We start from the raw sequence: 24468 nt of genomic DNA, 5'->3' as shown, positions 1-24468 counted from the left end.
AAAAACAGGAATACTTCCCAAATCATTATACAAGGTCAGCACTGTTAGATAGCAAAACCAACAAATGATAGCACAAAAGACAATAGAGAAAGGAGTCTGTATTATTTCATGTGTATCTACAATAATCTCAAATAAATTAATAACATGACCTCTTATTTCAACAAGCACTTACTAAGTATTTGTCAGTTTATTTATGAAACATAAAGCGTGTTTTATATTTTAATTTTTAATCCAATGAGAATAAATGATATCAGAGTTTGTTATTGATCAATTCAAATAATCTTCTGTTACAAAGAGCTAAAAGGTGTTCAGAGCTGCCCAAAGCAAGAACATAGACACTTATTTACCAGAAGATATTGATCCAAAACAGTTATTTCTCCTCTCTAAGTGCTAAAAGAGACAACCAAAGAGATCTAGCAAGATGTCTGGGATAAAACCAGCGCCTGCAAAATTTTCATTGAGCTTGCTTTCATGCTCTCTCGCTCTCTCTTTCTCTCTCTCCCTTGATTGAGAAACTGGAGCCCCATCACCCCTCAGCACAGAAACGGCCTTAGATTGATTTCAGAAGGCAAATATTTCAAGTGCACACTTGATAGCTATTGACTAAGATAAATTATCTGGAAATGTTCATCACTGTGATCATTCTCATTCATAAAGATTGAATATTTGTGATTAATATGAAAATATATTCATTTAAAGCTAGTTACCATTAGGCAACCATCAGGAATGAAGCCAGAAGCCAAATGAGCCACACATCAGAGGGTTCTTGGACCTACAAATCATGTCGTGGATACAATGGCTCTTTGCACTTACACTGGGAGCGCTGTAGGCCAAGGGGTCTATGACTTCAACACTGCACATATGTGGCTGTTACTTAGAGCTCTCTGAGGTATAGATTTACATTACCATCTGCCATCTCAGTTGCTGTTTACATCTGCTTTAAAAGGGGGGTGGTGGGCATAATGGATTAAAGTACGTGTAGAAAGCCCTGGGAAAAAAAAAAAAAAAAAACGCCACCACAACAACCTGAACTTGGAATAAGTACACATATCTGTCCAAAGGGAAATAAGGAACTCATACTCTTTTCTCTCTTTGAAAGATTTCCTTGAGTTGGGGAAATTAAGTGAAGAAAGAGTATTTTAAAATTCCTAACACAGTCCAGCTTCTCTGAAGAGCTTTGGAAATATTCTCAACTATCTGTGTTTTAAAATTTATCAATAAATGTATGGTAAATGAGATTTGATATAAATTTAAAACTTGAACTCTATGAAACATGCTGTTAGGAGTTTGAAAAGACAACTCCCTAAACTGGGAGAAAATATTTGTAAAACTGTACTTCTTAGAAAGGACGAGTATCTAGAATACGTAAGGAAATTTTAAAGCTCAATAGTAAAAAGACAAACAATCCAGTGAAAAAACGGGCAAAAGACATAAAGAGATGTTTCACCAAAGAAACGTCCAGATAGCAAATAAGTCCAGGAAAAGAGGTTTAACATCATTAGTCTACAGGAGCATGCAAACTAAAACCACAGTGAGACACCACTACACCTATACCTATGAGAATGACTTTAAACAAGTCTAACAACACCGAATGCTGGCAAATATGCATCGCTCCTAAGTGGCTGGTGGAAATAGAAAATGGGGGAGCCACTTTGGAAAACAAGTTGGCGGTTTCTTATAAAATTGAACATGCAACTGCCATGCAAGCCAGCAATTGCACTCCTGGGCATTTATCTCAGAGAAATGAATACTTCTGTTCATACAAAAGCCTGTACATGAATTTTTATAACAGCTTTATTTGTAATAGCCAAGCACTAGGAACAACTCAGATGCTCTACAACAGGTATATGGTTATGTGTTAGCACATACCATGGAAAATCAGGCAGTAATTAAAAAGGAGCAAATTATTGATGCATGAAACAATTTGGATGAATCACCAGGAATAATGCTGAGTGGGGAGAAAAAGCCAAATCCAAAAAATTTCATACTATATGATTCCATGCATATAATATTTTGGAAACACCAACAGTATAGAAATGGAGACTAGATCAGTAGTTGGGGGAGTTAAGGGGTCAGTGGAAGCAGGGAGAATGAGGAACAGTAGGGGAGGCAGGTGGGTGTGACTAGTTAAGAGCAACATGGGGGATTCTTGTGGTGATGGGATCATCCGATATCTTGACTGTATCAGCACCAATATACCACTTGGGATACTTCCTATAGTCTTGCAAGATAGCACCACTGGAAGAAATTGCTTAAAGGGTACAGAAGACTTATCTGTATTATTTCTTATAACTGCATATGAATCTAAATTATCTCAAAAAATGTTTAATTTTAAAAAAGAAGTGAAGAGTTTAGGAAGAAAGTGTATTTTTTCCACTCAGGTTTGGAAACGAAGATGTTGCTAACCCACTGGCCAAAAAGGCTATTGATAAGAAGATAAAGTAGGCAGTTGAGAACAGAGAGTTGTTTCTAGGGACTTTCTCTTAGCATCCAGAGCCTCCCTTCCTAGCCAGGAGCATTGGCAGCCTCCATCTTTCTCCAGGAGATTCCAAGAAGGACCAAGACAAACGGCTCTAACAAGGAAGCCTGCTCCCTGCAGATTTGTGACCATGACTTCTGAATAAATTCTAACCCTAGGAGTCAACTTCAGGTTGAGTTTCATATGGTTCCAGTCCTATTATTTGGGATGGTGGCAAATGGAAAGAGGGAGTCAACCACTCAGTACTGGTGATAACAGGTGATTGAAGCCAGCGGGTGGCTTCTCGAGACCCATGCTGCCTACAGCCTCTGGAAGGAGAGGAAACCCCATGTGTGGATTGCACTGTACCTTGAATCCATCTCTCGGGCCTCATTGGTGGGTGGTCTTTTGGCTGCCCTCAGGGATCTCAAGCCCCTCCCACTGATCCCTACCTCATCCCCTAGACTAACTGCCCTACTCTTCATGCCCAGACCACTGACTACAAACTGCTCCTCCGGTCAGCATAGGACATTTCCTCCAGTGAGCTTGCCCCAAACACAGACCCTTCCTCTCTATATGACAGCACATCACACCACCAGCCTCGCTTCAACACCTTTTGCTCCCCCTGCCCTTTCCTGAAGTGCATGGGAATTCCTCATATTAGAACATTTGCTTTCATTCCTTTGAAGGAGCATATTTTCTCTGGCCTCTACATCCCACCCCAGATAGTGAGGGCTGCTTTCTTCACCGTGAAATGCTCTCTTGGGCGAGCAGTACTGCAAACTGGTTAAGAGCATGGACTCTAGATCCCATTGCCCAGCTCAAACTCTGGCCTTACCATTTACTAGCAGAGAGGTCTTGCGCAATGATTTATCAACTCAGCGCCCCATCCGTGAAATGGGGATGCGAACAGCTGCTTCTCTGGCAATGATTTGGTAGATGTAAAGAAGAGTGATTAGCACACCTGAAGCCTACTGTAAATGTCAGTGATTGCTTGCTACTATTCTCACCCTGATACTACTCCAGGAGGCCCAGGTGGTGAGTGAAAGTACTTGGAATTTAAACTCAAGTAGATTAAAGCATTAAAATCAGCTGTGGTACCTTTTGGGCAAGTCACTTAATCTGACTGTGCCCCATCTACTGTATTTGCAAAATCAGCCCCCTCCTCCCCCCAAAAAAGGCACCAAAAACCTTACTACATAGGGTGGTTTCAGAGATTAAAGTGTCTAGCTGGCTTGTCTGGATCTCTCCAGCCTTGCAAACTAGGTACTCAAAGCACAACTCCATATTGTGTTTTTGAAACGGACAATTATTGCAGTCGGGAACAGTGGCAGCGAGATCAGTCCTCTTTCCCTCTCCATCCCCCTTGCCCTGGCGCCTGTGAAACGGAGCATCCCCATGGCAACAGCAGCAGCTGGTCCCTAGATAAGAGGAGCTGGAGCCCGGCAGCAGCCACTGCTGTAGAAAAGCCTGCCCAGCTTCAGGGAGAAGGCTTGCCCTCCCCATCTCTCGCCTCATCCCAGCGCCTGCACTCATTGGTAAGTGCCTCCGATTTTTACTCCAAGAACTTTCATGGCAAGAAAAGCAAATTCCCAATAAGTTACAGGTTCTTTATGGTTGCTGGGACAAAGAGGGCTGCAGCTGGTGGAGCAAGGGTGGTGGGTAGGGGGTGGGGGCAGGAGTGAGCTTTCTGGAGCAAGGCTAAGCTGGGGCTAGATGGGAACAGGGAAAGTTATCACCCTCAAGACATTTTTTTCTAAGGAAGGTAGAATCCTGAATTCTGTGAGAGTCAGAATTTTCGCAAATTCAGTTGCTAAGTTTCCAGAGGAACATTGGTATATCTGTGTATTCAAAAGGTGAAGGAGGCTGGGGAGAGTGTGCTTAGTAAAAAACCCTTTCCATGCCCTACTTCAAGGAAGAGTCACTCCTAGGAGGAATACTGCACATTTGTCTTTTAATGAACAAACTTGATTTTAAAATGTAGTACTTTTTGACCTGAATTCAATCCTCTAGTTAAAAAGAGATTTGACAAAGGATATGAATTGTACATCATCAGACACCACATTGGACTGTGGTCATAACCTTCTAACTTTTTATTCCATCGAGTAAGTCCAGAATTGATTACTTTGGGGAAATTCTTTAGAATTTTTTGAAATTTCATTACTACTAAGCCAAGTGTCAGCTCGCTCCTGACAATCAGTAGTACCACGTTCGCCAAACTTGGAAAGTGGGGCAGGGTGGGGGGGTGTCCCCCATTGGTTTGTAGCTTGGAAGCTTGGATCGCACTAATCTCATTACTAGCTTCAGAGAAGGCCAGAGATGGGGCAAGGAGATGGTTCCAATGGTTCAGTTGAGATATACACGTCATAATCACAAAGGGAGGATGCAAAGAACAAACAAAGCAACCTACACTTCTTGAAGTGTCAGCATGTGCTGGGATCTGGGCTGGAACCTTACACACAGTGTATTGTGAATACTCTCAGTCCTGGAGAAAAGCCACCATCAGCCCACTTTACAGATGTGGAAACTAAGTTTCCAGGAGGGCATACCACTTTTCCAAGTTCACCCAGCTAGAGAGTGGTACAGGTAATCAAATATTTGCTTCTATCCCATATTGCACCAAATGCTTGCTGTCAGTGACCTTGAGTTAAACTTCATATTCTAACATCCAACTAAGGAACGTACTCGGTATCAAGAAGGACAAAATGCCCAGACTCACTTCCGACCTCAGATTGAACTGATGGATGTTTTTAGCTGAGGAACTGGCACTCCTGCCCTAAACCAGGAGCGGGCTCTGTGCTGGTGGAGGTGGGCTCCCCCCACACTGTCCTCAGCTTCAGCAGCCGCCCTGCCTTGTCTGTCCTTCTGCATTCTTCTGGAGTTCCTTCCCAGGTCCCTGGTGTTCCAGGTCCTATTCTCAAAAGAAAGGGTGACTCTTGCCATTCAATGCACAGGTGACCTGTGTGTTGTGTGATGTCAGTTACTGTAGCCCCTCCCTCAGTGGTATTTGAATTTGCAAGTGTCTCTCTGTGAGAAGAAGGGCTTTGTCTCTTGTGAAAAGGAAGGTAAAAATTAGCAAGAGGAAGTTGCTAATATTTAATATCGGGTCCTGAAAACCTCCTCAAACCCCTGAAAGCCTATTGCTTGGTTTCCCTCCTACACATGCTACACCAAGCCGTCCTCATTCTCTCAAATGGCATCGAGAAAGTTAATACAGACCCACCATCCTTTATTCTCTAATTGAGAAATCTGAAAAACTCTGAAGACCAGAAGTTCTTAATTGTTCTTAAACTCAACATAAATGTATCTGATAGCAAGACCTGAGCTGAGAGGATATGAACCTTGGTGTAGTTTTTATTCATGGCATTTGGTGCACATGTTCATATTTTTGCTATGGAAGTAGTGGGTGTGACGGTGGGGTTTCCTGCGACCCCTCTTAAGAGGGTCATGTAGGAAATATTTCCTGATTCCCATGGCTGACATGGCCCCATGTTTTCCAGGGGAGGGAGGGGAGCACAACGGCATCCACATATGTCACTGTGTGATTGTTAAAATCCAGAGATCTCACCAGGCACACAAGAAACCGCAAGAGAAGGTTAAAGGGTCGCAAACCTTTGTGCTAGAGAACAGTTCATGCAATCCCCACAAGGTACCACGTACGAAGGGCCCTAAACTGGGGCGCCTGGGTGGCTCAATGGGTTAAGCCTCTGCCTTCTGCTCAGGTCATGATCTCAGGGTCCTGGGATTGAGCCCCGCTTCCCCCTTTCTCTCTGCCTGCTGCTCTGCCTACTTGTGATCTCTCTCTCTCTCTGTCAAATACATAAATAAAATCTTTAAGGAAGGGGGGGGCTAGCCCCCTGGTTGGAATCTGAACACCTGAGGGACCAGGAATTTAGGAATGCAAGAAGAGCCAGCATTTCAGAAGCTCCTGAACAGAGAGCTGCTGAGGGAGACGATGAAATCTTCCTAGGCAGAATGACCAGAGCAGGGTCCTCTGGCCAGTGCATGGAGTAGGGAGGCTAAATTAATGAAAGGAAAGCATGGGCAGGATCAGGAATCATAAGTGGAAATATTCCATTTCTTTTTTTTTTTTTTAAGATTTGTTCATTTATTTGCCAGAGAGAGAGAGAGAGAGCATAAGCAGGGGGAGCAGCAGGCAGAGGGAGAAAAAGGCTCCCCGCTGAGCAGGGAGCCTGATGTAGGACTGGATCCCAGAACCCTGGGATCATGACCTGAGCCGAAAGCAGATGCTTAAGCAACTGAGCCACCCAGGAGGCCCCCAAATATTCCATTTCTTAGTTCAAGAATTAGACTGGCTCACGTCTAACAGTGTTTTCACTCACCAAGCGCAGCCCTTCTCCCTGAGGAGAGGAGTGGTGAGCGGGTGGGGAGACGGGGTCATCTTACAGTAACGCTCAACAGGCAGGTAAAGCGACAGTTACTAAGGTGACACTACACCAAACCTCCATCTCCTTGCGTATTTGTTCCTTTCTCTGTGTGCAACTTCTCTGCCCAGAAGAGCTTAATGACATCATCCACCATAAAAGTCTCTTCTAATCCCCTGGGCAAACACACCCTTGCCCAGCTCAGAGTATTTTTTTGCTGTAAAAGCCCCAATCTGAAAACCATCTTTCAGCCCCCTAACGCACGGAGGCTGGGCAGTCCACTGCTGGCACCCTTGCAATCACACTGGTTTAAACCACTGTTGTTTCCCCGTGGACACTAGGTACTATCTTGGGGGGAAAGCGTGGGTCCTTGCCTTGTCCAGGGACTTCGGACACTGGCACGACTCCCCTGTTAGGGGGACGCCTCTCTCTCTCTCTCTCTCTCTCTCTCTCAAGTCCAGTACTCTGAAAGCTGTTTTGCTCCAATGAAGCCTGGCTCTCCTGTGGTTTGGTATCTAGACGAAAATGAAAGATTCGATTATTTTTAGTACTTTTTGCTTATACAAGCTGGACTTCATCAGCTACAGAACAATGACTGTCATAGACTGAGTACGCACAGTGTACAAAGCAGGGAGCTGTTCTAGTTAACCCTTAGAGTAACTCGGTGGGGTAGATATTGATATCTCTATTTTACGGATAGGAAAATGGAGGATAGGAATGGGATAGGGGGACAGAAAGGGACCCATGTCCTTGGGTGCCCAGCTATGGGTGCACCACAAAGATGCTAACTAGCTTTCACTCATTCTAGCACAGCGGCTGTCGCTTGTAAGAAGAAAGGGCAAATGTGATTATATTGTAATTGGGCTCCATTCACCCTCACTACATCCCAAAGATTTCTTCACCGAAGTCATACAGTTTTTTAGGTAGAGGGTTGAAATTTTACCTGGATCCACTGGAACTCAAAACTCAGATTCAGATTAAATAACCCACTATTGGGCACACAGAAGAAGCCATATGACCCAAGTACAAAGAAGAGCTGACTGTGGGTGAAGAAAACAAGAGGGGGACCATTGCCAGATGGGACCTAGAGTAGAAGGCAGGAGGCCTGGGTTCAAACAATTACTCTGACTCTGAGCATGACACTAATACTAGGTGACTTCAATCTTTTTGAGCCTCAGCTGACTTTCTGGAGAATGAGTATTTTTTGACTAGGTCCTCTGTGGGGTGACTTTCAGCACAAAGTCAAGGACAGAGCTCTTGATTTTCTGCCCAAAGAGGAGGAAGATATAGCTAAGTAGGTGCACAGGCCGTATTTGAGGCTGTCACTTCGCCTGGAGGCCTCAGCATTGAGCCCACTCATCCGGACTGATGGTCCCATAGCTCCCCCCTCTACTCAAGCAGGTGGGAGCTAGCCTCCCAAGTGAGCCACATACCTCCTTCTGTTCCCGGGGAGCTGGCAGTCTCTATACAGACACTAACGCAATGGTCAGAATTGATTTATGCTAAAGTCACTCAGTACAATCAGTGTGCTCAGAGTAACACTAAAAGCCAGGGTCAAGGAAGCTATGAACAGCTCCATCTGCTATGCAGTGATCTCAGCTGGTAGGGGGAGAGGCCCTCCAGGCTTCCTGGAGAAAACTGGCTTATTCTTCAGAAGACGACGGAGTTGAACTCATTCTACTCAAAATGTTAACACCACTGGTCTCTGTGTTCATCCATAGACCAGTGATCCAGGAATCTTAAGAAAAAAGGATCAGTTTGGGTCATTTGAATCTTATTCCTCTCTAAGCCTTCTTATTATGATGGGACATGAGTAATAAATTATCAGAAAGAAACAGAATCAAATTCTGTAAGTCTCAACTAATGCATTTCTCATTCAGACCTGACACATGTCCATTCCGGATTTCCACTCCTCCTGGACAAGGGCTACAACTAATAGCTCTGGAAAGTTCAATGGATTTGTGGTTTAGGAAAAATGGGGGGAGCAGACTTGCTCTAATGTCAGAACTCTCTAAGGAGAAAATAATAAGGATCCATTTCAAGAGTTAGATTTTTTTTCCTACCAGGACTTTACCGCCTGGAATATGGATAGGGAGGAAATCTCTTTACTTTGTAGTTATTTTACAGTGTACATTGCATGCTATATATGTGTAATGCAATATTTACATACATGCTACATATATTTAATGCGCATGTGCATATAAAACATAGCACTTAATGATAGAAAACCAGAAGCTTGGTTCAATTTATGTTCAGTGGAATCACGGCCTGAGAGTCTTGCGTGTCTACTGGAAATCTTCAGAACTAGATTTGGATCCAGGCTATTTAGTAACTTGGATCTTGGCTATTTAATAGTTATGTGACTAAACAAATTAATTGTGTTTTCTGATTCTTGGTTTCTTCATCCGAGAAGAAGGCATAATCTTATTACACAGAACTCAATAGAAAAATATAAGCAAGAGTTAATCAAGATTTTCTGTAATTCTCAGCTAACTCATTTCTAATTCAGAATTGACAAGTATTCATTCTGAAACTCCCACAGTGCTTCTGAAAGAAGATAAATATTGAACATTTGATGCATGACGATTACCAACAAATCCATGTGTGTGTATGTGTGTTTGTGTGTGTTGTTTCACTTATTTTGACTTAAATCTTAAGTTAGAGCTTCTAGTAGGTAAGTAAGAGAAGCAGATTTGAAAAATAGGATTAAATTGAAAACACAATAGTAAGTGCTCAATAAATATACTTATTTCACAAGTGAACAAATGAGCAGAGGACACACTAGTAGGCTTGTTTCTTATGCTTCCGTAGTGCTGGAGAAGAAACACCTCCTTCGATGATGTCCACTGAGCAGATGCAGCCATTGGAGCTCTCAGAAGACAGACTGGACAAGCTAGACCCTCGTTGTGACCACTTAGGTAAGAGCTCCAGTGGGAATGGCAGTAGCAGAAGTCAGAAAGGAGGGGCCTCTGCCATTGGGTTTTCAGGCATGTCAGAGGGAGGCCCCCTGAAACCTGATCATGCGGGCCTTCTGGTGACAACCAACACCAGATGGACAGGCAAATAGCCATGACTCTGTGGGGTCTGCCATGTAAATATTAGTGGAGGCACTAGAGAGAGGTTCATTAGAGTTAGAAAAAGCGAGAAAAGGCATTGTCCTCTTTTTTGGGTCTGATGGAGTCCCAGGCAGAGCATTTTTGAGGCAATAAATGGAACGTGGCAGCACGTTTGTTTCCAGTATTTGTCGGCACAGTTACACCCCATGTGCCGTGCCAATAAAATATTTCAAATATCTCTCTTTGCCTATCAAGACAGAATTTTAAATAGCCTTTTTCTGCTTTATTGTCAATCTGTTTCCTTCCCAGAACTGACTTTTTGCATAACCTTTGTAATGAAAATACCAGAAACACTTCTGCCTCTACCCATTTCTAAAAATGAGACACTCAGACTTTTGATGGATGGGCTTTTTGCATATTCATAGCCTTTGTTTATGTCTCGCCTGGTTATGACTCCCCCCCACCCCGCCTCTCCCCTCTCCCCATTTGCCATCAAGATAGTTTATGTTTAGGATTTCTCCAAAAGTGGGGAAAAAGTGCAATGGAAGTAAAAGTCAAAATCGTAGCAAATCTCTTGCTCCCTGTACTGTGCATTGAGTCGTATCCTGGGGTAGAAGGGTGACCCATGACTGGTCCACATCCAGCCTGTACTTACAGAGACCCCACAGCTGGGCAGCACCCATTCTGAGCAATATGTATTCGTTCAACAAACGTCTATGGTATGTATGATACAGGGAGAAGTTAACTGTGCTATGGGGCAATAAATTTTTTAAAGTTGCATTTTCAGCCAGGCCTTAAGAAACATAGGGGAGGAGGGTTAGGGATGGGGTGATGGGATGATGGGCATTAAGGGGGGCACTTGATGGAATGAGCACTGGGTACTGGGTGTTGTATGCAACTGATGAATCACTAAATTCTACCCCTGAAAATAATAATATAGTGTATGTTGATGAAATTGAAGTTAAATAAAGAATTTTTTACACTAAAGGATGTGAAATCATCTAGTATATAAGCAGTACTCAATTAAGTTCCCCTCTCACCTCTTTTTTCTTGTATATGTAACCTTAAAAGCATATGGTTCAGTGCCTTACATGCAGTATGATCTCAATAAATGTTTATTAAATTGAAATGATTGGATGGATTTATTCAAATCCTTTAGGAGAAAGGAAATATTTATTACTATTAAATATGGCTGAAGAGAATCATGTTGTTTGATTTTTTGGTTATGTACTGTGATCTTTGGATGATGGAAGCATAATAATGTGTGGTTACTAAGTATTTCTAATGGTGGTTTTCTCATGTATATTGGGTTTTCTAAAACAAAGGACTGTCCAGACATAAAGCCCAATAGACCATAGCAACTTCAAAAGAAGAACTATTTCTTATTTGTCTTTTTAGTCCTAGAATCTTGCTCAAGGCCTGGCATAGAGGACGAGCTTCATCAGTTTTTGTCAAATAAATACATTATGAATGACACAGGTTGTCTCTAGACCCACAAAACTGAAGTGAACAGGTTTGACACATTTAATCCTCCATATTTTAAAGACACTGACATGAATATTTTCATAAAAAGAAATAGAGAGAGGGGCACTTGGGTGACTCAGTCAGTTAAGGACCTGACTTTTGATTTCTACTCAGGTCATGATCTCGGGGGTCCCAGGATTGGGCTCAACGCTCAGCAGGGAGTCTACTCAAAGATTCTCTCCCTCTGTCCCTCCCCGAAGCTCATGCATTCTGTCTCTCTCTCTCTCTCTCTCTCTCTCTCTCAAATAAATAAACCTGGGGCACCTGAGTGACTCAGTAAGTTAAGCAACTGCCTTCAGCTCAGGTCATGATCCCAGGATCCTGGGATCGAGCCCTGCATCAAGCTCCCTGCTCAGCAGAGAGCCTGCTTCTCCCTCTCCCTCTGCCTGGCACTCTGCCTACCTGTGCTCTCTGTCTGTCAAATAAATAAATAAAATCTTTAAATAAATAAAAATATAAATCTATCTTTAAAAAAAAAAGGAACCAAGAAAAAAAGAAAGGAGGGGAAGAAGGAAATGAAGAAGGGGCTGGAAAGATCGAGTTAATCTCTAAATTTCCCCCAATTCATTCACAGTTGTAGATGTACCAGACGGTAACCAGACCATAGTGAGTTTCCAGAGAAGGCAGACAGCTTCATTGTCTGTGGCTTCTTTGAACCTTAATGGACTATCTCCTTATTCATAGCATGCTTGAGGTCATTCATTCAAGCATACATTCAACAAATATTTATTAATTTTTTCAAGGGGATAAAATACAAGATATCTGTCATCAAAGAAGGCAGAGAAGACTTATGCAGAAAAAGTGCTACATGAGCAAAAATCCTGTAGATATCCAGAAAATGAGAAAGGATGCCTAAGACTGGGAAGACTTATGGAGACAGGGCAGGGAGGTCGACCTTCCTTTGGACCCTGTAGAAGGTTAGAGGGTGAGCAATGACCAGAGTGAACATTCTCTTGAGGATCTAAAATATATCAAATGTAACAACTGCTTTTCAACATTTACCAAATGTAGTCATCTCTCTCTGTCTCTGTCATACACATACACACACACACACACACAAAGACACACACACTGATTTAAAATTATCCCCACTTAAGAAGTTGAGACAATATTAAAGTTCCTAGAAATTAAGGGCCAAGTTCTCAGAACTAGTAAGTGACAGAGTCCGCAATTGAACTCAGATAAGTCCATACCACTTATCCATTCAAGACGCATTTATGGGAGGGAGAGGCAATTAAGAATTAAATTATCAAAAGGATATAATCCTTAATCTCCAAGAAGGCTCCATCAAGAGCAGGAGATAAACCATGATAGATTAAACAAGTGTCATTGTTAACATGGAGGACATGGGGAGATGGAGAGGAGAAGCGAGTTGAGGGAAATTGGAAGGGGAGGTGAACCATGAGAGACTATGGACTCCGAAAAACAACCTGAGGGTTCTGAAGGGGTGGGGGATGGGAGGTTGGGGGAGCCAGGGTGGGTATTAAGGAGGGCACATATTGCATGGAGCACTAGGTGTGGTGCAAAAACAATGAATACTGTTACGCAGAAAAGAAATTTAAAAAAATAAAAAGTGTCATTGTCTAGAACAATGACAGAGACGCTCAAAGAAGCACGCCATCACCCAAAGCATTGAGGAGTTGGATGGAGCAGAGAACATACTCTCATGGGCGAGGAGTGATCAGATTGGACTTATCGCACACACTGACATCTGATGGATATGATGCAGAATCCAAGCTTCATGAGCTCTGGGCACGGAGGAAGGTAAAGAGCTGAGTAAGAAGACAAGAGGACCTGGAGTGAGGATGGGCAAATGGGAGAATTGCAAAGCCAGGGGGGAAGTGAATGAAGAGACCAATGCTGAAGGCAAGTGTGAATGGTCAGTGTGACCCGGCTGGCCCCAGAAATGAAGGCAGGTGAGGAATTTGCAGAGAACCTTCCCCAAAGACTAAAGAGCATGCATGGCTCTGCACCAGCCCATGCAGTCTTCAAGAGAGCAAGCCTTGAACAAAGGATATTAAAGGGCATTTAGCACAGAGAACCTATTCTATGAGAAATTTAACTCAAGCCCACTCTGACTTGCCTAACTGTTCTTCTTTGCTTTGATTGTCCAGCCCCTAGAGCTCTCGTCATTTGGAGTCTCATAGACGATTCCAGTTTTCTGTCTAATTCTATATATTTGTGCAAGACTATGAAGGTCCTCTGTAGACTAGCCCAAAATATATAAATCCTTTTCTTTTTCAGACCAAATGGCTTCTACAAGTAATTGGAAACCAACCAGTTTGTGTGTAAACCTTACTCATGTTATATTCTTTTTTTTTCTTTGCATCCTATCAAAATCAGATGACCTTTCAGACCAGCTCATTAAAGACTGTGATCTCAAAAAGAAGCCAAGAAAGGGAAAAAATGCACAGGTTGCCCTGAATGTTGAGTTAGACCAAAAGAAGCCAAGGAGAAAAGATACACCAGCATTGCACATCCCACCTTTTATACCAGGTAATGGACAACAAGGTCGGTTTGCATGTCTGTGAGGGGGAACCACTACCACTAGATCACATTGATCTTAGAAAAATTTCCTTACCTATTTGGGTGTTTTTAAATCACTGGTACTATCCCTGCACCTATCTTCGTTACAATATGGCCAGCTGCTATAGAAAACGAATTCCAAAATGTTAGCGGTACAACGCAAGGGTTTTTTTCACTCATCAGTAGTGCGAGCTGGGGAGGCAGGTTCTGCTCCAAATGGTAATTCAGGGACTCCAGCTGATGAGAGTTCGGACATCACTGGCACATGGCATTCAAAGTCACCATGAGCATCAGCATCTGGCAGGCAGGGGGACGAAGGAAGTAGGAGAGGTGGCGGGGTTGGGGGGAGGGGCAGAATAGACTGGAAGGCTGGCCCACCCGAAAGTGACCCACAAATGTCCCCTGACTGCGAGGGCAGCAGAGAGATGTCGCCCAGCTGTGTGCCCAGGAGAAAAGCAAAATGGTCTGGGGAACAGCCAACATGTCTCTGTAACAACCTCATGTGTGATGTGTGACTCTCTCGTTTCCCCAGAGTTTTGTGTGTTCTTATTTCCTTCTCTCCTTCCCTCTGGGCCACTGATGTAATGTTCTCTCCACTCACAAGCCACTTGGAGGGAGACAAAACAAATGGAACACAGAGCTTCCTGAGAAGGAACTGTCAGTCCTCTGAGAAATAATGGAAACACACAAATGGCTGAAATATGCAGTAAGCTGTAAGGCTGTAATGACGTCCTTCCAGAAGGACCTCAGGAGTTCAGCCTGGGCAGTGGATTGTGGAAAGTTATATAGAAGAGGCTATTTTCAGGGAGTTTGTAAATGATGGAGAGAAATGCCATGTGTGGGAGAAGTGAGAAGGCAGGGAGGTCACTGAAGAGCCGAGCATATGGCTTACAGAGAAGCAAATGATCCACCACCCTCACGAGGATGGACCTCGGAGGAGGACAGACCTGGGCTGGCTTCCTGGCTTGGCCCCCTACAAGCTGTGTCACTGTGGGCGTGTTTGCTTTGCCTCGCCTTCCCCAGATAGGTGATAGTGGTAGTAATATTAAATTCCTCCAGGTTTTGTGAGGCTAAAATAAAATCAGGCATGCAAAACCCTTTGTATCATAGATTCAATAGATGTGAATTTCTAATATAAAAAAAGTTCTTGTTAAAATAAGTTTGAAAAGCTATGTTGACTACCATCACTAGGGATATGTGCAAATATGCATGCATCGTCCTTACGTATCAGGATAGCTGTATTATTTTTATTTTATTTATTTATTTATTTGACAGACAGAGATCACAAGTAGGCAGAGAGACAGGCAGAGAGAGAGGAAGGGAAGCAGGCTCCCTGCCGAGCAGAGAGCCCGATGCGGGGCTCGATCCCAGGACCCTGGGATCATGACTTGAGCCAAAGGCAGAGGCTTTAACCTGCTGAACCACCCAGGCATCCCAGGATAGACGTATTTGACCGTGTTTCTCCCTCTGTTCCCCTAACCATGCAGGTGTGCTTTCAGAACACTTAATTAAGAGATACGACATTCAGGAGAGACACCCAACAGGCAAGATGAGTCCAGCTCTTCATAACACTGACCTGGAACCGAAAAAACCAAGGAGAAAAGACACACCTGCCCTGCATGTGTCCCCCTTTGCAGCAGGTAAAAGAGCTGATGCAAGGCATTTGCAGGGGGTGATGGGAACAGCTCAGGAGCCCTGCCATCTGGAGGTACCACGGGCATGGCCTCTGTCCTGTGTCACCCAGAAGCACTCTGTGGGGGTAGCAGAGTTTACTGCTGCCTTTCAGGCTTACTTTCTCTGGCAGCTCCCCAAGGACTGACTTGGAACTGGGGTGGGGGGTTTCAGAGCATTCCTTGTGCTTCAGCAGATCTGGGCAGGTCCACTGAGCCAATGAAATAGAAATGTCAGTGGGTCCTTGAAAAGAGTTGAAATCTCCTCCTCCCCAGCCTTCCATGGATCATGCATCCTACAAATGTTGGCTGATTCTCCCGACACCTGGCTGGATGTATTGACCAGATCTTCACTGTGAGAGACAGAGAGAGAGAGAGAGAGAGAAAGTGAGGCGTAGAAATAGTGAGAGCTACCTTTAGTAGCAAACTCTAGAAATGATTCCTGAAAGTATCATCTTTTTTTTTTTTAGATGAAATTGTGTATTTATTGTTAATTTTTTCTGGTATGATAATGGCAGTTTAGTTACTGTTTTAAAAAGCTTTTAGTGTTAGAGCTATATATGGAAATGTTAGAGGGAGTTTGCTTTACAATACTCAAAAATAAAGACAATTAGATAAAACAAAAATGACAGAATGTTAACAAGTATTAAATACATAGTTCTATTTTGAAAACTCCCATAATAAAGTTAACTTATTTTATTTTTTAAATTTTATTTTATTTAAGTTCAATTAATGATCATATAATGTATTATTAGCTTCAAAGGTAGAGTTCAATGATTCATCAATCTTGTATAATACCCAGTGCTCATACATCACATGCCTCCTTAGTGTCCATCACCCAGTTACTGCATCCCTCCACCCCCCTTCCCTCCAGCACCCCTCAGTTTGTTTCCTATGATTAAGAGTCTCTTATGGTTTATCTCCCTCTCTGATTTTGTCTTGTTTTATTTTTCCCTCTCTTTCCCTATGATTCTCTGTTTTGTTTCTTAAATTCCATGTAGAAGTGAAATCATATGATAATTGTCTTTCTCTGATTGACTTATTTCACTTAGCATGATACCCTCTAGTTCCATCCATGCAGTTGCAAATGGCAAGATATCACTTTTTTTTAATCCCAAAAGTATCGTCTTCATGAGAGCTATATTAATATGTGTCGAATCAAACCCCCAAATCTTGCCGAACTCTGTGCACAGCCCAAGGCTATATACAGCAGCCAGTATGTGAAGTGTAGTCTTCTCCCTGACAATTTTATGGGGAGGTTAGGGAATAAGACATGTACACTCATGATTAGATCATTAGACTGAGAGTGAGTATGTGTGTGCATGTGTGTGAGTTTTATATAGATATTTAGAGGGAGGTGGCAGAGAAGAAAATGTACTCATGTTTATTGAGACCCTACTAAATATTAGATACTGAGTTTGGTATGTCTCATGGATTTTTTAAAATCAGCTAAATAACGCAAGAAAAGTAGCTATTAACTCCCTTTACAGATAAAGAAACTGAAAGATGGCATTGATGGATGGATAGCTTCTTGGCTGATTGGTTGGATTGATGATGAGATGATTAGGTGGACAGATAAATGGACCAAATTATGTTCAAGATCAAACGCAATGAGTGGCAGAGCTGAAGCTCTAAGCCAGGTCTGTGCCTCCTGTGGGCAGTTTCTCACTGTACTGTGGTATAGTTGGGACTTTCAGCACTATGGCACTCGAGAAGGGACACTTTGGGAGGAGATGAGATTTTGTGTTATAGAACTATGTTTGCTAATTATTTTATTTAATAAAGAAAAAAATGAAAGAAGACTAAGAAGAAGACATCATGAATAGGCAGTCAGGGGTGCAGACAAGGTTGCTGATTTCTGTGGAGCAGATCCAGGCAAAGAGGCATGGGGCCTGAGGAGGCACTTCTCTGGAGAAATGGACTGAGGACCAAGTGGCAGGATCTGAACTGCCTCAAACACGCTTCTCATAAGCGACATACATTCCTACCCGCACTGATCCTCCGACACACCACACATTTCCCCCCTAAGCTCTGCTTCTGTCCTGGTTCCAGTCACCTTTCAAGACTCAACCAGTTCAGAGCCTCTGCTAACAGACTCCTCCAAGTCCAAAATGAATCCTTTCCATTCTCAACTAACTCTGTGGTAGACATGAGCATGCAAATACCAAGATTTTTGTCATCTGTTTCAGTATGGTCTTCATGGCTCTTGCTGCCATTATCATAGCTGTCCTTAACGTTGACTTACATTTGATGAATTCATGAGAACTGTGCTAGTATTGACCTTGATATCTAGTCCGGTCCCTTCTATATAACAATGCTCAATAAGTATCTGTTGATTTGATATTCTATTTGGAATCGCAATTCTGCAGTTGCAAGTTCTTCATTGGGAGATTTTATTTTTTACCTATTTTTGCATTTGTTTTTGTTGAAGTCCTCCTAGGGGAAGACTTGGTAGTGGAACAAAAATATTTATGGGCAGAGAGTCACCTTAGCACACAGCAAGAAGGTTTAAGTTTGATCTCTGGTTCTGATCATTCTAGCTTTGTGACCCTGGGCAACTAGCATAAACAAAAGAGCCTCCTTCATTTCATCCTTCTCTGAAAGGAGGACCATAAAATCTGTCTCCCAGGATTGTTAACATAATTAAATAAAGCACATAAAGCACTTAGCACAGATACTGGATTTTTGAATGTCCTCAGTAAATGTCAGTTTCCTTCCATTCCCCTCAGCCTTATATTCCTTGAGATTACTCAAATCATTTCTAAAGGTAAGAATGTTCCTAGCCACAGTGTTTTACCTTTCCATATAAACCCACTGATTCAAGGGACTTCCTAGAATGTTGAGCCCTATTTATCTGGCCGTGGATGCTGCCTGCATCCCAATATCTACATCTTAGGAGAGCAGCTTCCTAGTTGAATAAAAAAAAATGTTTCTTAAACAAGGCAAAGCACACAGAGTTGGAGAGGGAGGCTGTATATTCATGGACTCTATACACATTATGGAATTCCTTGAATCAGCAAATCTCTGTGTTGTATTTGCAATTATAGATGGTGTTCTATGACTCTAGCTTTTATTAGCATATTAGCTGAAGCACTTTATTTTTGAAGAGCCTTTTAGTATCTAAAGATTTGGCAGTAATCGAAATGCTAGTTAAGCTGATAAGGATAGAGCCTTCGGCAGATGTTCAGAGAGACTCATATTGGTTCTAATAAGGGTGTTGAGAGGAACTCACAGACAAATGCACTCTGGAGACATCTCCTCTCATTAGCCCTTGGCAAGTGAAGACTGGACAAGGATTATCTCTCTCTTCTAAATCTCTTGCTAACTACCTTCATTCCCCTAGGTTAATGAGCTTATTTGACAGGTTCCAACTGCCAGGCAACTCCTCAGTGAGAAGTCATCTCCGGCTTCCTTGCCAACCTAACGTTTGTTCCCAACTTGGCCCACATTTGCCAGGGCCCCCCATCTTGGCGACTACATGGCAGGGTTCACTGGGTTATGATTAGTAAGATCTAAGTAGCTGAGACCTGCTTAAAGGAAAAAGAAGTCTTTAGTTAAGCTCTGTGGCAAAGGGAACCAGAGAAAGTAAAGAATCATGAGGCCAGAAGCATTGAAAAGAAGCTTTTTGGAAAATTGTCCCATGAGCTATGAATATTTGGAAATCAAAGCTCAATAATATACTTGGTGAAAGGGGACTGTTGTGTCCTTTGAAAGTGACACCTCCTCTGTCCTGCTGGGAATCGAGTGTTCTCTTTGCTGTGGCTTGCCAGGATAGGAGGTGTCTTAGCCCCAGCTCCCTAGATCAGAGGCATACATCTGTAATGCAGGTGACCAGCTCTGAATGGGATCATGGCCTAAAACAGCTTGCTACAAGGCTAACTCTTGACCCTTAGAGACCTGGGACTGAAAGCTTTGGCCTTAAAAACATACCAGGTTCTAACAAACAGCCAAGTTCCATAAACTCTCCTCCACAGAGAGTGGAAGGGTAGAAACTGACATTTTCCAAACCCCTACTGTACCCTAACCCTTGCACTAGATGCTAGAATATCCTTTAAGAACCTCAGGGTTCGGTAGGGGAGATGGTTGTATTGCCCAGTGATTCCTGCAGTGTGAAACATGCTTTACTGGAGGTTCATGTAAAAGTGTGTTGGAAGCATTGAAGAATGTTGGTCTATGTCTACCAGGCAGCGTCACCCCCTGGGGGAGATAGGATTTATTTTTTTTCTCCAGTTTCGCAGATGAATAAACTGAGACTCAGACAGGTTAAGTGACTTTCTTAAAGTCAAATGACAGCCAAGGAGGGCAAAGCTTTCTGGCTCTAGTGTACATTCCTTCAATGACACATCTCTGCTTCCCACAGAACAGAGGATCAGGACTAAGGTAATCAGACCTTAGTGTATATCAACCTCATTCATCTTCAAAGGAACAAAGTCGAAGATCTGAAGCATCAAGAATAAAAATGTATTGATGACAAAGGAGTCACTGATTTCAGCCTCTAAAAAGAATGCTTAATTCTACCAATACAAATGCTAGTTCACTTTCCACTTGAAATCACCTCCTGTGTCCCTGTGGAAAGCCTAGCCTACTCTGGGAAGGGCTGACCTTGATGACTAAACAGGCTCCTCCCTTCCCTGAAATCCTAGGACTTTTTTTTTTTTTTTTTTTTGGCCCAGATGCTCATCTGACTAGGTTTCAACAATACCCCAAATAATCAGAAATTTGACTGGGATCTGGAAATTTATTTTTCTTAAGATTTTATTTATTCATTTGAGACAGAGAGATACAGAGAGAGAGAGAGAGCATGGGCAGGGGGAGAGGGAGAGGGAGAGGCAGACTCCCCGCTGAGCTGGGAGCCCTACATGAGGCTCTATCCCAAGACCCAGAGACAGTGACCTGAGTTGAAGGCAGATGCTTAACCATGCGAGCCAACCAAGTGCCCTGGGATCTGGCAATTTAAATACTCTTCCCCACTTTGAATCAACTCAAATCTGGCTTAATGTGAAAAGATATCAAGGAAATCAGGATGGAAAGGTTGGGGACTTAGCATTAGTTTACTTCTGTTCTCCTACCATGATAGCCTTAATTCCAAATAAAAATCCAAACCTCCTTGCAGCTGGTAGAAGAGAAAATATCTCCCACTGTGTTTCGTAAGTGATTTATGCAAAATCCTCAGTTTTAACCAGACTCTTGAAATTGTTTTTCTCCTCCAATAAATATCAGCTAATTGGTAAAGAACCCATATGAACAAACTAGGAACTGAATCAAATGAATAGTCATTAAGATCAACACATAGTTTTCATTAATTTGCCACTCTTGAATGGAGTCCAGTGTTGTAGAAAGGCCTCTTGTGGTGCACAGCTTTCTACCCTCATGTTTAGATCTTTGTAAAATGCTTAATGAATGGAAAGGTCTCTAATTGTGAGAATGTGGGGGCAATGCAAGGCAGTGGTGGTTGCCAGGAGAGGATGACAGAAATCATGGAGGACTCGCCTTGAATCATAGCTTCCTTTGTCTTTTTATTAAAATGGCCCTACTTCATAATTTACAGGATGAGCAGAACCACCCAGCCTCCTTGGGTGGTCTTCACTGGGCTGATCAGTCCAGAAAACTGTGCTCAGTCCTCTGAATTCCAACAACTGGTAAACTTTTAAAACATAAACTATATTGGAGCCCAACACAGGGAGAGTTTTGAATTTTGCCTAGTAAGACTACTAAAAAAACAACCATCTGATGCTCCTAAAATTTCCAAAAAGAAAGGATATTTTCATTCCCAAAGAAGAAAATCAAATAAAAACGAAGAACAACCTTTTCAAATTATAGCCACAGAACTTTATGAGCACTCACTGCGCTTCCTTGAACTTCTCCTTTTGCTCTGAACCATGTAAACTTTATCACCCACCAGTCCTGACATTTAGGAATGACATGTCCAGAGCCCCAGCTCAATCTTTTCCCCAGGTGTTAGAAGAACATATTTAATTCTGACTTCCTGCTGCTGACCCATTCCTTTGAAAGGGGAACTGAACTAGCCCATGTGAAGGGAAAGGAGAAGGGGACTCGGGCTCACAGGTGTGGCTCAACACTGTCTATGTATCTCGTTCAGGTGGCACAATAACCCTTTACATAAGTATCAGGGCACTCCTTTTCTATCCAAGAAAATTCAAGTGTGAAAGTGTTATCTGGCCCAACCCAGACTGGATGAGTGGCAGAATGAGAGGTCCAAAGCAGGTGGATTCCAAAGCCTGTTTGCCTCTCGTCTTCCTGGTCTGCAAGCTTAAATGCAGACCGTGGACTGGGAGGTCAACGTTGCCTCTGACTCCCAGGTCAAGCATCTCCTGGTCACCAGAATGGTGGCTCATTGAGTCACAGCTCCTCTGGGCAGGCCAAGTAAGGCACCCAGAGCCCTGACTCAGGCAGCACCTTTAACACTTAGCTCCGCAGACGCTAAGGGATTTCTGGGTTGCCATGCTCTTGTGCTCTGTGTCTGTGCTGGAAGGTTGTCTAATATTTTCATTAGAGGCACTTAATCGCAGATCGGTGCTTTGTTTTGCAGGTGTGACACTGCTCAGAGACGAGAGACCCAAAGTGATCATGGAAGATGACGAAAAGGATGGTGACAAGATAGCTATTTAAAGAGAGTTCCCCTGAGACCACTTGTAAATAGGTTAGATTGGTTCCCGGTGGCAACCTAGAAAAAAATAGACTTGCTTTTGCTCTCATTTTGTGATAGTCCGCCTTTGAGATCCAGACAACTTTCCCCCAAGAGGCACGCTGTATCAGATTGCCAGGTCCTCTTTGTCTCGCTCCTCTTTCTTGAATCTAGTTTCTATTCCCACCTCTTGAATTTTCATTTTCTGAGGCAGTTGAAAAGGGAACAGATCATTCTAAATTAGGAGGTAACAGGGAAGCTCTAGTGTTCGGTTTCTGCATCTTCTGGATCAATCCATGGAGCAAAGAATACGAACAGCATGGAAATGCTTTTCTTGGTTTATGCTGGTGGGCAGGTCTTGACTTCACATTATCCAAACAGCAGTTCAAGTGCAGACAGCCTGTTGCCAGTTAGAGAGCCGAGAATGTTTGGGTGCAGACTCACTGATTGCTTTGGAGAACATGGTCTTTTATCTCTTTTGTCTTTCCTCAAGAGTCCAAGTGTCTCTGGTGACATTTCCAAGGTCCTTGTAACCAATCCCATAACGGTGAGTGAACCAGGGGCGTCACCGTATTGGCTGAAATCATGCATTGGCTGAAAATGCCAGAGATATAGGGAGTGCTGGTCTACTGAGAAGCTTAGCAACATATCCTATTTATTTTTATTTTTTGAAACATCTCTTAACCACGTTGTCCTGAGATTTGTGAGTTGGTCACACGTGAACCATTGCTAATGATAGAATATTATTTGTGATGAATTTACTTTTAAAAAATTAATTAAGGCCAGTGGAAGTCCACTCCCATATGTTTAGCATTCTCACTTATGTAGGCCCCCCATGCTTTCTTGGATGGGAAGGAAAGATGTAGTGTTCGCTCCTGAGCAGGGGTCTGTACAGAACCTCTGCTCCAGCCTGCTGTCTGTGGCAGCTGTAGGGAGACTTTGCATCATCCAACAGACAACAGACATAGGGAAAGGCAAAAATTGTTGTTCAAAAGTAGAAAGGGGCCTATTCAAACATATCTTGCCTAAAAATGGTCATTTCCAAGCTCTGTCCACACCCTGGCTCCAAGAGGCTTTCTCACAAATGTGGAAAAGATGCAGGACACTTCTGAAAATAAAAATGCTTCTGACCACATCTTTCTGTCCTGGTGCATTTCTTCTAAAAATTATTTACTTGCAAATATAAAGAGAAGAGTTTGCAAAAGAGAGTCACAGGATTGATTTGTTTGCTTTTGACCCACCTGGGCTTAACAAGGTTCGAATCCGCTATTAATATTTAACAATCCAATCAGGAGAATTTGCATCAGATTCTAGATTTCCAGATCCTCTTAGAAAAACACCACAAGATCTGACAACCTTGGGCCTGATTAGAAGCATGACACCTGTCAGCTGATGCTGGGCACCGGACACCCTTTCATAAGGAGCGCACATTTGACTCGCCCTCTGCCCCCGCTGGATTACGTCACCCGCTGACTTCACCGACCAGCCTTCACATTTGGGTTTGGAGCCTCTGGTGAAGGCTTGGTGTTCCCCCTGATCTCTCACCTCTTTGATCCCAGGGCTCCCCTTTCACTTTCAGTGGCCTCAGTCACCGTGTCAGGGGGTGTTCAGGCTACTGGTTTAGGTGTAAGCAGTGCAACAGCCACCATAAATTCTTTAAAAAAGCCTAAGGCAGTTAATGCACAGAATAGGGTTAGATTATATCACCACCGGAAGCAATTTTTACCAAGGGATTCTGCCTAGAAAAACCCAGAGGCAGTCTTGTGCTGTCAGATTTGCTGATAAGCCCGGTGCATCCCTGTGGCCATGACTGCAGAACATACTCGATAAACTCACGGCCAGACTGGGAAAGCCCAACCTGATCCTGAGGTCTGGGTGGTGAGGAGAGCAGACTGACCATTGCAGAGACGAAGGCCTTGGGCTCCGATCCCAACAGTGTGACACTGAGCAAGTGTCAGAGATCTCTGTGTCTTTATCTTGAAAATGAAAATAATAATCCCTATTTTGTTTTCTTGATGGTTTGAGAATTAAATGAGATAATGTATGGCAAAGGGCTTCGTAAGTGGAAAAAAAAATGGATTGATCTGTAACACAGGATAATTTTAAGAGATTCTCAGAGCCTTTTCTATTGCCAAATCCCCACTGCCTGGGTATTAAATGCATAGCTGTTACATAGAATTTGAGCCGAAGACTCAGCACCTAA

General features: G+C 43.0%; 1 protein-coding gene across 2 annotated transcripts; it reads left to right on the top strand.

Annotated features, from left to right (window-relative positions):
* The first annotated feature begins 3908 nt into the window (after positions 1-3908).
* On the top strand, positions 3909-22594 carry PPP1R17 (protein phosphatase 1 regulatory subunit 17). Of its 2 annotated transcripts, none has more exons than XM_032865621.1 (5): positions 3909-3996; positions 9655-9761; positions 13767-13919; positions 15437-15589; positions 22170-22594. In XM_032865621.1, the coding sequence occupies exons 2-5, from the start codon at positions 9680-9682 to the stop codon at positions 22247-22249; spliced, it is 468 nt and encodes a 155-aa protein (XP_032721512.1). In that variant the 5' UTR covers positions 3909-3996; positions 9655-9679; the 3' UTR covers positions 22250-22594. The 2 variants fall into 2 exon arrangements, with proteins under 2 accessions (XP_032721512.1, XP_032721502.1); XM_032865611.1 differs by having other exon boundaries at positions 13767-13934.
* The last annotated feature ends 1874 nt before the right edge of the window (positions 22595-24468 follow it).

The sequence above is a fragment of the Lontra canadensis genome, unplaced genomic scaffold (assembly GCF_010015895.1).
Source record: "Lontra canadensis isolate GAN:19392208 unplaced genomic scaffold, GSC_riverotter_1.0 scaffold2, whole genome shotgun sequence".
Lineage (NCBI taxonomy): Eukaryota > Metazoa > Chordata > Mammalia > Carnivora > Mustelidae > Lontra > Lontra canadensis.
The sequence above is the reverse complement of the archived record's forward strand: the minus strand, read 5'-3'. Positions and strand labels throughout refer to the sequence as shown.